Raw genomic sequence first — 13151 nt, forward strand, 5'->3', positions numbered from 1 at the left:
GCAGGGGCTTAGCGGGGCAGGGACGGCTCTTGCGAGGAAGAGGAGGAGGAGGATGCCATCAGGACGGAGTAACCCGGAGCGCTACACGCAGGAAGGAAACTACCTCGATGTTTCTGGGCAGCTCCATCCTTTTCTCCCATCGAGGTGGGGGGAAATGGGATCCCAAGGGGAATTGGGGGAACGCAGAGATGCTCTTGAGTATTTATCTCCCTCTCCCGTGCGGCTGCACCCCGAATCGCTGCCCCGGGGAGCTGGGAAGGGCAGCGTTCAGCCAGGGGGGGTCACCACCCCAGGCCCCTCCATCTCACCCCATGGCATGGGAAGAAAAGAGTACCCGTGGGTCAGTATTTGGGGGTTTTTTTATTAAAATATTGTTATACCAAGTGGAATGCTACAGCAATCTCGGTATAGGGCGGCATAACGAAACAGCCAGCTTTATGTTTAAATACTTAAGATAACTTAAAACGCACAAACAAGAACTCATCGTCTTTGGCAGGAAAAAAAAAAGTTCACAGCACGAAAAAAATACTTAAAAAGAAATACCAATATTAATATAAAATATATTAAGTTGTGGGGTGGGGGGTTTTTTTTTTTCCTCTTTCATAATTTTTTGTTTGTTTGTTTTCCGCTTTGTAAACAATGCACGAGAACCGAACGCATTTTTTACGTGTCTGGGAGAGAAAAAAAATAAAAAATGCAGTTGTCCAGCAAATGCACACGTTTAAAGAAGAAAGAAAGAAAAAAAAAAATATATATATATGTACACGTACACGAAGGGCAAGGACGGGGAGCGTCTGAGCTCAGAGGAGCGAGACGTCGGCGCTGGCTACGGGCAGAAGCCAGCTGCCAGTAGCCGGGGGGACGTGGCGGTGGGATGAAGCCACAAGAGGGGTGGCACGTCCCACCGCCTCCATCACCCGTCCTCGGTTCACCCCCAGCATTTCACCTCCGGTTCCAAGGGGGTTTCTCCTCCGCCTTTTCTTCCTTCCATTCTCATTTTCTCTTTTCCTTCGCGCCAGCCCCAGCCCCAGCGGCGGGACGCAGGCGGTGGATGCAGATGATGGAGGTTTGGGGCTCCCGGCCACGCGGATCCGGGCGGTCGATGGGACCCACGGAGGATCCGTCCCTCCCGGCTCTGCCCTCGCGCAGAGACGTCGGCTCGTGGGTACGGTTCGGGGGAACGGAGAGGGATTTTCCAGTCGGAGGCCAAGCACTTGGGTGGGTGCGGATGGCCGAGCCCCGGAAGCGGGATGGGGACGGAGCCGGGATGGGGATGGAGCCGACGAGGGAGGGGATGGGAAGAAGCCCCCCCGCCTCGGGAAGGAGGAGAGGCCGAAACGATAAATACGTTTGCTCCCGCCATACAAACCCCGGGTGTATTTACAGAGGGGTCACGAGCCGCCGCTGCGGGGTCCCTGGGCTCCAGCGCGCCCCGCGCAGCTGGGGACCCGCGCGGGTGCCGGAGGGGACGGTGGCCCTCCCGCGCCTGGGGGCCACGCGCTGCGACCAGCCGTGGGGACGCCGCTGAGCTCCAGGCTCCGTCCTCCGTCCCGGGCAGGCGCAGGCAGGGCGGCTCTGCCTGTGCGGCAGGCAGGGAGGGCAGAGGGGCCGGCGCGCAGCCCCCGGGTGGCCTTAAATCAGGATCTCCACCATGTCGGACAGGTCCGGGGCTCTGGCAGCAGCCGAGTTCTCTGCAGAGAGAGAAGGCGAGAGCTGGAGGAGAGGTGAGGACCATCGGCGCGGCGCCCGCCCCGCCAAAGGGCCGGCGAGGAGCGTGCTGCCGGTCTGGCCTCCCCCCCCAAAAGGCGTTCCAGAAAAAAAGTTCTGCACCTTAAAAACAAAAAAGCAACGAGCGACGGCAGGGATTCGAACCCACCAGATTCAACCGGGGCCTTTAAAACGCCTTGAAAAAGAAATCACCGACGCTTGCGCAAAGCCCGTCTCCCCGATGCCGAGCCCCGGTGCCGGAGCACCCCCGGTTCCCCCTGCGCCCCCCCAGTGCCATCCCCAGGGCACTCACCCAGCGAACCGGCGCCCTCGCCCTGGCCGCCGCTCTCGGCCGCCCCGTCCGTCTGCGTGCTGCCGTCCTTGCTGCCGTGCTTGGCGTGGGAGGGCAGGGGAAGGGCAGCGGGCGCTGCCGCCCCTTCGGCGGTGGCTTTGTCTGCCGGAAGAGACGTCGTTAGGGATCGCCGGCTCCTCCAGCCGGTCCCTGTGGCTCGCTGGGGAGATCTCCCCTCCCCGATCTCTCTCCGCTTCCAAAACCCCAGGGGAAATTGCAGGGAACTCCCCGCGGCCGAGCGCGGGCATCTCTATTTACCTGCGCTGCCCCGGGAGCTGCCCTCGGCCAGGCGGTCACCCTGGGCGGCCCCTGGCCAGCTCGGAGCGGCCGAGGCGGCGAAGACGGAGGGCACGGACTTGGCTGGCCGCAGGGAGCCCTGGAGGGCTTTGCTGGGGTCCCTCCGCGAGCGCTGCTGCAGGACCTTGATGACGGCGTCCTTCTCCAGGATCTGGGCGTGAAGGGCTTTTAACCTGGAGAGGAGAAGAGGCGGAAGCTGGGAGAGGAGCCGGAGCTGGGGGAGGAGGATACGGGCGCTGCCCGGCCAGACCACGGCGCAAACTCGTCGGCGAGGTGGACCTACCTGTTCTCCATCTCCTGGTGCTTGTGGCTGGCCAGGAGGAGGTCCTCATTGAAGCTGCTGTTGGGGGAATGCCGCGGTGAGTGGCTGATGAGGGTGGTGTCCCGCTGGGCGGCCGCGGTGGCCGCGGCGTCCATGGCGAACTGCCGCATGGTGCACTCCTCCAGGTACTTCTGCTCCCACTTGGTCATGTCAGCCTCCAGGGCCAGGATCTTCTCCTCCTTCTCCCTCAGCTGCTCGGACAGCGTGTGGGCGCTCAGCTCCGGCGTCCCCCCGCCCACGGCGCCCGCCTGCCTCTGCAACGGCAAAAAAAAAGAAAAGAAAAGAAAAAAAAAAAAAATAAGGAGAGGATGAGGAGGTGCTGGGAGGATGCGGCACCCACCACGTCTCACCGGCACCCGCCGCCGTGTCTCGCCGGCACCCACCTGCTGAGCCCGCAGCATCTTCAGCTCCTGCTCCAGGCGGGTGCGGAGCCGCAGCTCGAGCTGCTCCCGCTTCTCGCAGGCGGCCTGGAGCTGGCCCAGGGCCGCCTGCAGCCGCTCCACCTTCTCCACGTAGGCTCGTTTCTTCCGCAGTTCGGCTTCCGCCTTGGCCGCCCGCGCCTGGGCGCTGCCCAGCGCCTGCTCCAGCAGCTCTGCCCGTCGCCGCTGGTCCTCGTTGGCGCTGCGCAGCAGGGAGACCTCCCGCTCCAGCTTCTCCTTCTCCTGCTGGTGCTCGTAGCCTGCAAGAAACGCACCCCCCCCGCCCCGCCAAGGCTCAGACAAGGAGGTTTCGTCGCCCTAAAGCTGGTCCGCGAAGGCCCACGGGGGCTCTTTGCTCCCCAAAAGCTGGACGTGCCACCCCTCCCCCAGCACACGGGGTGTTTTGTGGCCAGGGGCACCCCGGCCGTACGGGTGGATGGCCAAAAACCTCCGTTTGCCACCTTCCAGCCCAAATTTTGGCTCGTGGAGGGCAAAAGCCGCCCAGGCTGAATCCAGCCGCCTTAGGGAAGGGGACGCGATTCCTCCCGTATAACACCAACACCGCACCTCTCTGCTAAAATAACGGATTTAGGTGCATTTTCCCCCCCAAAAAAAGCCCGGGCCCACGCATCTGCGAGGCGTAGGAGGGAGAAGGGAGAGAAGGGCCGGGCTGGCGCGGGGCGGGAGTGCGGGCTCGGTGCTGGAAGAGCCGGCGCGGCGGCAGGAATGCGGAGAATGCGGGTCACGCCGCCGGCCGGCCGGGATTAATGGCTCGAGTCCAGCGCCGAGAGCGGCTCCATCCTCCCCGGGGAAGGGCGAGAGCTGCCGCCTGCCACCCGCCTCCTCCTCCTCCTCCAACTGAAAGGGAACGTGCCGAGCCCCGCCGTCCCGCTCACGGATGCCACGGGGAGCTGGGGGAGGACGGGCATCCCCTGGGACTTACTCTGCGCCAGGAGTTTGGCCACGCTGCCCTGGTTGCTCTCCTGGCTTTCCTGGGTCTTGCTGGCCAGCTGCTTGTTCGCCGATTCCAACCGCTCTGGTCCAAAGGCAATTAAACCCAATTAAAACTTAAATTTTGGCCGGAGGAAGCGGGAGAAGCTTGGCTCCCGGGGGAAAAAGCCGAGGGATGGAGAGCGCCGACGGGGACGGGGAGGGTCCCTCACCTTTCAGGTCCCGGTTGAAGTCCTGGAGCCGCCGCATCTCGCCGTCTCTCTTGTTCCTCATGGCTTTCTCCAAGGCTTCCCGCTTGGAAGACGCCTTGACGAGGTTTTCGTAATCCTCCGAGATGCGCTGGATCTCGCTCTCCAGCTGGGGCGGAGGAAGGGACAGGCAGGGTTAGATATTCGTGGAATGAGGAAAGGAAAGGAGAGGGAGACGTTGGCCAAAGCTCACCCGCGTCGCTCAGCCCAACCCGAGCTGCCGCAGGAGCTCAGTGCGCCCATGAAACCCCCCCCAGGCTGACCCCCAGCGCACGCTTTGGGGAGAAAAACTTAATTTTTTTTTTTTCTTTCTGCCTTTCTTCTCGCAAAAGAGTCCCTCCACAGGTTTTGGCTCCGCCGTAGCCTGGCCGGCGGGGAACAGCCACCCCTTGTACGCGGCTGCACAAAGGGCTTTCTGTGGCGGCCGGGGATGGGGGGGACAGGCGGAGCGGGGGGGTCACCGGAGAATGGGCTCCTTCTCCCCCGTCCCGGCTGCCATGCCACCAGAACGCAGCTGCTCGGAGGGCAGCAAGCCGCCGGAGAGAGGAGGAGAAGGGATTAAAACACTAAAGGGGGGGAATTTGCACAGCAGCTGGTTGAACATCCCCCCGCCCCGGGGCGGGCGCGTGGCCGGGGGGGGACACACACGACACGATGCCACGGCCGCGGGGCTGCCGTCCTTCGCTCACCTTCTGGATGCGGCTCGCCTTCTCGGCGCAGCTCTCCAGCTCTCGCCGCAGCTTCTCGTTCTCCCGCTGGAGCCTCTCGTTTTCCCGCAGGACCGCGTCCGCCCGCGCCAGGCGGCTGCCTGCCGAGATCGCCTGGGCGCTCACCAGTGCCTCCACGCCGGCGGGACCCAGCGTCCCAGGGCACAGGGTGCCCGGCGGCGGCAGGAAAGCGGAGGGGACGTGGGTGGGCAGCACCCTGCGGGGAGGGAGGAGAGGGATGCTCAAGGGGCTTGGCAGGACGGGAGAACCGACCGCATCTCCGGCGTCCCACCGACCCGGCGCCTTTGGGTGGCCGCAGAGGAGCAGGGAGGCTCTGGGAAGCGCCTATCCTGCTTTGCAGAGTTGGGAAGCATTTGCTTTCTAAAAGGTGCTCGCCTAAGCGTCCTCGAAGGAGAGATAAACCCCATCTTGCAGCGATGCCTTGACCTGACAACTCCAGGACCCGGCTGGTGGGTCAGGATGGGCTCCCATCCCCCTGCCGCTGGGGATGCTGCGGACGGACGACAGCTCAGCGGAGGACGCACCTCGGAAGCTGGCAGCACTGCCCCTTTTCCCTTGTTTTCTGGGCAAAGCAAGGGCTCCTGGCACGGCTCCTCACCGCCAAACTATTAATATGCATTCGGAGGAGCAGGGCCGGCCCAGCCGCCCCTCACACAACCGCTCCGAGTTCCTCGACATCCCGCAGCCGCCTCGAATACGCCGAGCGGGGCGGCCGTGCACGGCCCGGCCCTGCTCTGCCGCGGGCTGCCGGCCAAGGGCCTGCATTCCTGCGGGATGATATAGGAGCGAGGAAGAATAAATACATCTTCCTCGCGGCTCCCCTTCCCCTCTTTGTTCCCTGGAAGGAGAAGGTTTTCCTGCCAGAGATGCTATCGCGCTCTGCCCCCATAGGTCAGCACGGCTGGGAGCCATGTGTGTCCTCCTGTCGAGGCTGCGATTCCCTTCTTCCCATCCTTTTCCGCACTGGAAGAAGTTGTTTCCAGCCCATCCCCAAATGCCAGGCAATGCCTGGACCTCGGGGCTCCCCGGACCTCTCCGTGAACCTCTCGGAGACAACCTGGAGCTCTGCCGGAGGCGTCAAGCTGCCGAAGGGAAGGGGATTGCTGCCCGGCGCTGCTCATCGCCTCCGCTAACCGCCCGGCACCAGCCCCGGCTCGGCAGCAATCCCGCAGCCCCGGGAACGAACCGGGGAGCACGTTCGCCTTCTGCCCTGCCCCATGCCTGTTCCACATTTAGCCGTTTCCTGAGCTGGTTCCAGCTCCTAAATTAACCCCAAATTCCTCCCAGCACATCGGGAGGGGGCAGGGTCTGCAGAGGCAGCAGGATTTGCATCACCAGTTGGAAAAAAAAAACAAAAACAAACAAAAAACAACTGGGCTGGGGGAAACTGGGGAGAGGAAAGGACCGGAGGGGTCCCCGCAGACCCCCGCGGGCTGAGCCGGATCTGGCCCGGCAAGGACAAGGACAAGGGGTTCGGCAATGGCTGCCCTGCCCCCCCCACACCACTCTCCATGTCCCGCATCTTCCGAGCATCCATCCCGTCCGCTCCTGGGGCACCGCGGCTGGGAGGCACCTGGTGGGCACCCCAAAAGCGGGGCCCAGGGGTCACGGGTTACCTGATTTCGGGGTGCTGAAATCCAGGACCTTCCCGGGAGCAGGGTCGGGGTTCAGCCAGGTAAGCGTCCTGGGATGGGATGACGTAGGGATACTCCGGAGGGGGTCCCCGCGGCTCCGGCCCCTCGGGGTGCTGCCCTCGCAGGGCGGCGAGCTGGTGGTGGCGGGAGAGCTGGGGGTAGCTGTGGGAGGTGCTGATGGGGCTCTGCACCTTGGCCCCGTTCCTCTCCAGCGACATCCGCATCAGCCGCTCGCTCAGCGACCGCACGTGGCCGTGCTTCAGGTCCTTCAGCCCCTCGTCAGGGCGTCGGGCGCCGCTCTCGGCCCCGCGAGGACCATTTTCACCCCGAATTCCCGGGCTGGCCCCTCCGGCTTGCTGCCCGCCCCGCTGCGAGGCGTAGTACTGGGAATGCGCCTTGGCCTCCTCGTAGGTGGGGAGCTCCTCGCCCTTGTGCTGGGGCTGGCAGAGCCGATAGACGTTGTTCTCCAAGTAGACGTGGTCGGAGTGATGCTCCTGGCCCTGGGGCTCCTGCCGCGTGGATTGCTGCACCATTTGGCTCTCCTCCGGGCTGAGGCTCTCCAGGGAGGAACGGGGACTGCCGGCACCGCCGGCGCCGCCGCCACGCAGGGCCTGCTGCTGGATGGCCAGCAACGTGCGGTTCTCCGTGAGGTTCCCGTAGCGCAGCTGTTCCTGGATCAGGCGGTGCAGGACCGTCCCGTTCGAGTCCTCCGCCGTCCTCATCTCCGCTCGCGCCGTCGGCAAAGCCACGTTTCCACCCGAGAAGGGCGTCCCCGGGGACCTTAGCAGCAACCGGCCACACCGAGGCACCTGTACGGGGAAAAGAGGGGATAACTGGGAACCGGCCCGGGCAGGACGCAACGCGGACCCTGATCGACAAGGGTTTGTTTTCCAGGAACCCCACTCGGCACACCGGCAGGCTGGCCGGGACGTGCCGACCGGGCGGGTGCCCGTGGCGGTGGGAGCAGGGCCGCAGCCTCCTCGCTGCCGTGGCTGAGCACTGGCGCTCTCATCACACCCGTGGCCGGGGCTGCCTCCGCGGGGCCGCTTCGGGGGTCGGGGCCGGTTCCGGGGCCGGTTCCCCACGGACCCGGGACCTCCCCCAAGCACCGGCGCTGCCCGGCGGCCCCGGGGACGGTGGACGAGGCCGCCCCGGGGGGCGGGGGGGGGGGGTTAACCGGGCACAGAGCCCCCGGGAAGCGGGCGGGACCCCCCCCCCCCCGCCGCCGCCGCCGCCGCCGCCGCCGCCGCCGCCGCCAGGGCGAACCGAACGAGCCCGGCACGGAGGTCCCGGTGCCGGCGGGGTCCCGGTGCGGGTGGGAGCCCCTCCGGGGCGGCACTTACCGGGGCATGGCGGAGCGGGGCGGCGGCGGTGCTGCCCGGGGAGCGCGGCGGCTGCTCTGGGCGTCCCGCCGGCAGCGGGGGCCGGCCCGGGCGCTGCTATGCCCGGAATGCAGGGGCCGGACCCGCCCGCTCCGCTCCGCTCCGCACCGCCCCTCCCCGGCCCGCCGGGGCCGCTGCCGGCAGGGGGAGCACGGACACGGACACGGACACGGACACGGGGGGTCGTGGGGCAGCTGGCCCCGGGGCTGGCGGCTTCAGGCCCCCGGGGAGGGAGCGGGATGTGCACCCCCGATCCCCACTGCCACCCTCCTCGAAATCACCCCAAAACTCGCCCGGGCCTTTCCCGCACCCACTGGCACCCTGAACCCCGGGAATGGGCCCCCCCCCGGACCCACAAGCGTGCGGGGAGCGTGCCACGAGCGTGCAGGGATGCTCGGGGCGCTCGTCCGGCCTGGGCCTCGAAGCGTGCGCCCGGGGTGTGCAAGGGGCCACGCGCGTGCCACGACGCTCGCGGGCGTGCGAGGAGGCCTGGGGCGCAGATGCGGGAGCACGCCGGGGGCCGGTGTGTGCCGAATGCGTGCGGGGAGCTCGCAGCTGCCGGGATGGGGGGGCCGACGAGCTCTGCCCGCCAGCTGTCCGGCGGCATAAATCTTCCTGTTTAATCGCAGCTCGGAGAGACGCGCCATTGTCTGCAGGGCCAACCCAGCCCCACAAAAACCCACCGGCCCCATCTGCTCTGCCCTCGTGCCCCCCTTCCTCGCATCCCCCCTCCTCGCATCCCCCCGGCTCGCCGCAAGCACGGCCGTCCCCGCCAGCTCTTGCGCGTCGGGCGCCGGGCTCGGCACCTTTGGGTGACCCCCCGCCTCTCTCCTGGCCTCAGTTTCCCTTTTCGGGCAAGACGCCGTTCGCGGCACGGCCACGGGACCGCGGCGGGGCTTGGCCACCTACCCCGCTGGGGGACACGAGAGGACGGAGGGAGCCATCAGGGACTAAATTCCTTTTTCCCTTTCAACACCAAAGAGTCCCAGTTCATCTTTTGGGGGGTGGGGGACACGGACGACACACACGCCAAGAACCCCAACCCCAAAGCAGAGAACCCCAAGCCCCATCTCGGCTGCCGGTGCAGAGCTCAAAGCCGTGGCTGGCTCCGGGGCCCCGAGACAGCAGATGGTCGGAGGGGGGGGCGACGGCGAGGCAGGTGCAGGGGAAAATTGCTAATTAGCTACGGGACATTAAGCTCCCATTCTTAGAGAAGGAACTCGGCATCTTCCGACAGGCGCAGACCCGGGAGACAGGTCTGGAGGGGGGGGACACGGCGGTCTCCAGCCTCGTCTCCTGGCTTTGCTGCTTCTGCTGGTGTGAAATCCACGCCATCCCACCCCGGTATCACCCCCGGGTCAGCCCAGGCACCCCGAAAGCCGCAGGATGAGATAGCAGGCGGGGGGCTGCAGGCGCATCTCTCTCTCTCTCTGGGTTTTCTTCCAAAAAATGGGGAAAAAAATTAAAATCCCTGAGGTGGAGCAGGTGAGAGACTCAAAGGCAGGAGAGGATGCAGAGAAGATGCTAGGGGAGAAGGAGCCGGTGCTTGGAGGAAGAGGAGTGCTGTGTTACAGACCCAGAGATGAAGGACGCGGCTCTGGCGTGGTCAATCTGGATTCAGGCTTAACAAAACCTAAGAGCAGGTCCTGAGCCCGGGAGTTCATTAAACGGTAATGGGGCTCAAGAAACAAGTTTTTCAGCCCAGTTTTACGGTGACAAGTCAAATCCGCCCGGCTGGAGTTTCGGAGGTGGGAATCAGCGCCAGCCCTGCGGGTGTTGGGGAGACCCCGAAACCCCAGCGAGGGTCTGTGCCTTCCCGGGCGGCGTGGTGCTGCCTTCGTGGGGGGGAGCCGGGGGCACGGCTCTTGTCCCCATGTCCCCAGGATCATGCCAAGCAGGGAAACACCAGCCCAGGCCCAGCGCTGGATGGATGGATGGGTGGATGGATGGATGGATGGGTGGGTGGGTGGGTGGATGGATGGATGGGTGGATGGATGGGTGGATGGATGGATGGATGGATGGATGGATGGGTGGGTGGATGGATGGATGGATGGATGGGTGGATGGATGGATGGATGGATGGATGGGTGGATGGAGCACCACTCTGAGATACCAAGCCCAACGGCAGCGGCTCCGGGGAGGACGTAGCTGTGGCTCTGCCCTGCTCTTTCCCGAGGGGATGGGGTGACCCATGCTGAGCCCCGATGGGGCCAGCCCAGCTCCCCCGGCAGCCCGGCTGCTTCTCCCGGCTCATCCGCTGGCCTTATCTATGCCTGCGTCATCCCGCTTCCCCTTCTATCTTAACACCGCTCTATTTTTGGCAGCAGGAAACCCCTCCTGGGCCGATAACACCTCTTTGGAAAGTGATCTGAAGAGTTTCCTCTTTTTCTTTCTAACGCTGGATGTAAGAAAAACCTCCATCTTTTCATTTTCCTCTGCAGAAGGTGAAATAGCAGCCAGCAGCCCTGCGCTGGGCCGGACCCCCAGGCAGCGGGCAGTGGCGGCGGCCCCACAGGGGTCTGCCCGTACGGACCCCCTGCCCCGGTGGGAGCAAAGCCCAGCCGGGGACGTGCCGTGGGGCAGGGACTCGCGGTTCCAGCTGGATCCACGGGAGCGGCGGGCGAACGCAGGTGCCGGTGTTGCGGGTTCCCCGGGTGACACACAGCTCCACAATGCAAAACCCTCCCACTGACCTCACCGCCGAGCCTTATCGGCAAGGCGTTGGAGCGAGACGAATGAGCCAAGAAAATACTCGTGGGATGAGATCACCTCGGCCGTCTTCGCGGCTCCCAAAATGCCTCGGTCGTGCCGAGCCCGGATAACCAGGGTGTTGCGGGCGGTCGAAGGTGCCTGCGATGGAGAGGAGGTTTGCAGCCGGCTTTAGGCTGGGCTCAGCGCATCTCCCGGGGCGATGGGTACGGTGGTGAGAGCTGGGTCGCGGGATGCTGAGCTCCCCAAACCGCACCATGGCGATTTGCCCTATAAAGCTCCCTCCAGGTACCTGCTTCTCTCCTGAGCTCCCGATTCAAAGTGCACCCAGGTGGGAAGGAGAGCTGGAGTTCCAGGAATCACCCCTGGGATCCTGTGCTGTTTCCTGGTGCCAGAGTCCATGCGGGGAGCACGGCGGGGGGGGAGCCGGGCCGTCCCCTGAGGGTACCGGGATGCAAACCCCATTCCCGTGGCTTTTCCCAGGGCCGTGACTCAGATGGGGAACACTCCTCAACATGACTGGGGAGGGCCTGGTGGGAATGGGGTCCTCCTGGCTTTTGCCCAGTCCCCTCACTTCTTTTCTTGCTGCTTCGCGAGCTGGTGACTGTTACGGCTCTTCCTCAGCGGAGGAAGGAGAGGAGAGATCCCTGCCTGCCCAGGGGGAGACCCAAGCAGCCTCCCCTCCAAGGTGGGGGCTAACCTGGAGAGATGGGGGGACCAGACCCTGGCTCCAGCACTGCTCCTACCTGCCCCATTGCTCCAGGCTGCCTCCACGCCTCGGATGTCTGGCCCGGAGCCGGAGCACTGAGACACCCCTTTGTTTGGGGGGATGCCGGGTCTGGTCCCAGCTAAGGGTCACACGAGGTTGGGGTGCTCCTGCTCTCCCCCGCTCCTCGTCCTGGGTGCTCTCCTCTTCTCCTGGGACAGGGCAGGACCAACTGCCATGCAGCTAGGGCTTCCCAAAACCGGCTGCCTGGGTAACCCAGGGGATGTCCCCGCTCCCCGGCAAGGGTACTCATGCCACGGTTTTCCACTGATGAGACACCCAGGGAGGTGATGCCATGGGTACGTTCAGAGAGCCCCTTCTCAGGAATTTGGGGAGAAGAAAAGCACATCTGGAAACCCTCTGGCTGCTGCTCATCCATGGAACAGCACAGATTCGTGAGCGTGACGCAGTCAGGGATGCGCTCCTGAGCGTGCACTGGCATCTTCCGCAGTGCCGCGGCTTCACCCTCCGGCTCCGGCAGCCGCTCTGCAGGACCAAACCCGATTCCCTGCGGCAGGGACAGCCCCGCGCCTCACCCGGGTTTTGGGAAGCCGTCGCCGCAGGAGCCCAGCAAGGAGGCAGCGAGGCTGGATGCCTCCGTGCCCTCCAGGGCCACGGCTCTGGCCAGGCTCCAGCCCATGGAACCTGGCCGTGACATAAGGGACAAGGTAGGAAACGCGAGGGACAATGCGCAAACTTGTGACAAAGCCGTGTGGCCATCGGAAAGGGGCCGGGACCCTCCTCCTCCTCCTCTTCTCCGCATTTTAAACCCCCTGAGTCATTTCCATTCCTGGATGTTAAATTGTCCTTTTCTGCTTTCCTTTATTTCCCTGTTTCCTGAAAGGGGCTCGTTGTTCCTGACCTGCCGGCGCCGGCACGGTGGGACCCGGGGCTTTGGTTTCGGTCACCGGCATCCACCAAGGAGATGCCAGTGAGAACAAAGGTCCAGCACGGCCGCCCACCCCGTCCCAGCGAGATGCCAGGAGCCACCAGCCCCGGGGGGACACCGCTCGGCATTTCCATAGCAAAGCCCTTCGCCGTCGTTTGGCCAGGTTCTCACGTTCGTGGCATTTTCGCTCTTTCTTGAGAAATGCAAAGGGCCGGGTGCGATTTCCTGCCGTGGGAAGGCTGGCAGGGAACCCCCCCTATGGCTCCGGCATCGTCGGGAGAGGCGGCAGCTCCGTCCCCTGCCCCAGGCAGGAGCGTGGGGTGACACGGTGCCACCTGGGAAAGTGCCACAGGCAGGTGGCCACGGGCAGCATCCCCTCGCTGGCCACGTTTGCACACACGTCCCTGCTCCGGAGCACCTCCAGGTTGACGTGGCCTCCTTGTCCGTACTCCCTCCCCATGGCCAAGCGAGGGATCGGCACCCTAATTTGGAACCACTGCCTGCAAAAGGAAGTGGGTTGCACCCAGAAGGGCAGAGGGACACCGGCCACCCCGCTCCCCACCGCACTGTCGTGATGAAAAGAAGCGCGCGTGTCTGGACCCCTAAGGAAGCTTCACGTCTTGCCGGCTGTGAGGATAACCTGCCAGGGACGCAGCCGGGGCAACATCAGCTTGGCGTTGGGTTCCCAAACATAGAAGTGAGAACTATCCATCCTGGAAGAGCAGCCCTGGCCGAGTCACGCTGGGGT

The 13151-nt window shown here is 64.7% G+C and overlaps 1 protein-coding gene across 1 annotated transcript; it reads right to left on the reverse strand.

Moving 5' to 3' along the window:
• Nucleotides 1-341: 341 nt before the first annotated feature.
• Nucleotides 342-8113, reverse strand: AMOTL2 (angiomotin like 2). The gene is made up of 10 exons (XM_054835830.1): nucleotides 8002-8113; nucleotides 6641-7467; nucleotides 4986-5220; nucleotides 4261-4405; nucleotides 4041-4133; nucleotides 3062-3357; nucleotides 2640-2932; nucleotides 2318-2529; nucleotides 2021-2161; nucleotides 342-1691 (listed from the first exon to the last, which is right to left on the reverse strand). Exons 2-10 carry the CDS (start codon nucleotides 7378-7380, stop codon nucleotides 1633-1635), a joined length of 2214 nt encoding a protein of 737 aa, XP_054691805.1. The 5' UTR covers nucleotides 7381-7467; nucleotides 8002-8113; the 3' UTR covers nucleotides 342-1632.
• Nucleotides 8114-13151: the final 5038 nt, after the last annotated feature.

Source organism: Grus americana, chromosome 9 (assembly GCF_028858705.1).
Source record: "Grus americana isolate bGruAme1 chromosome 9, bGruAme1.mat, whole genome shotgun sequence".
NCBI lineage: Eukaryota > Metazoa > Chordata > Aves > Gruiformes > Gruidae > Grus > Grus americana.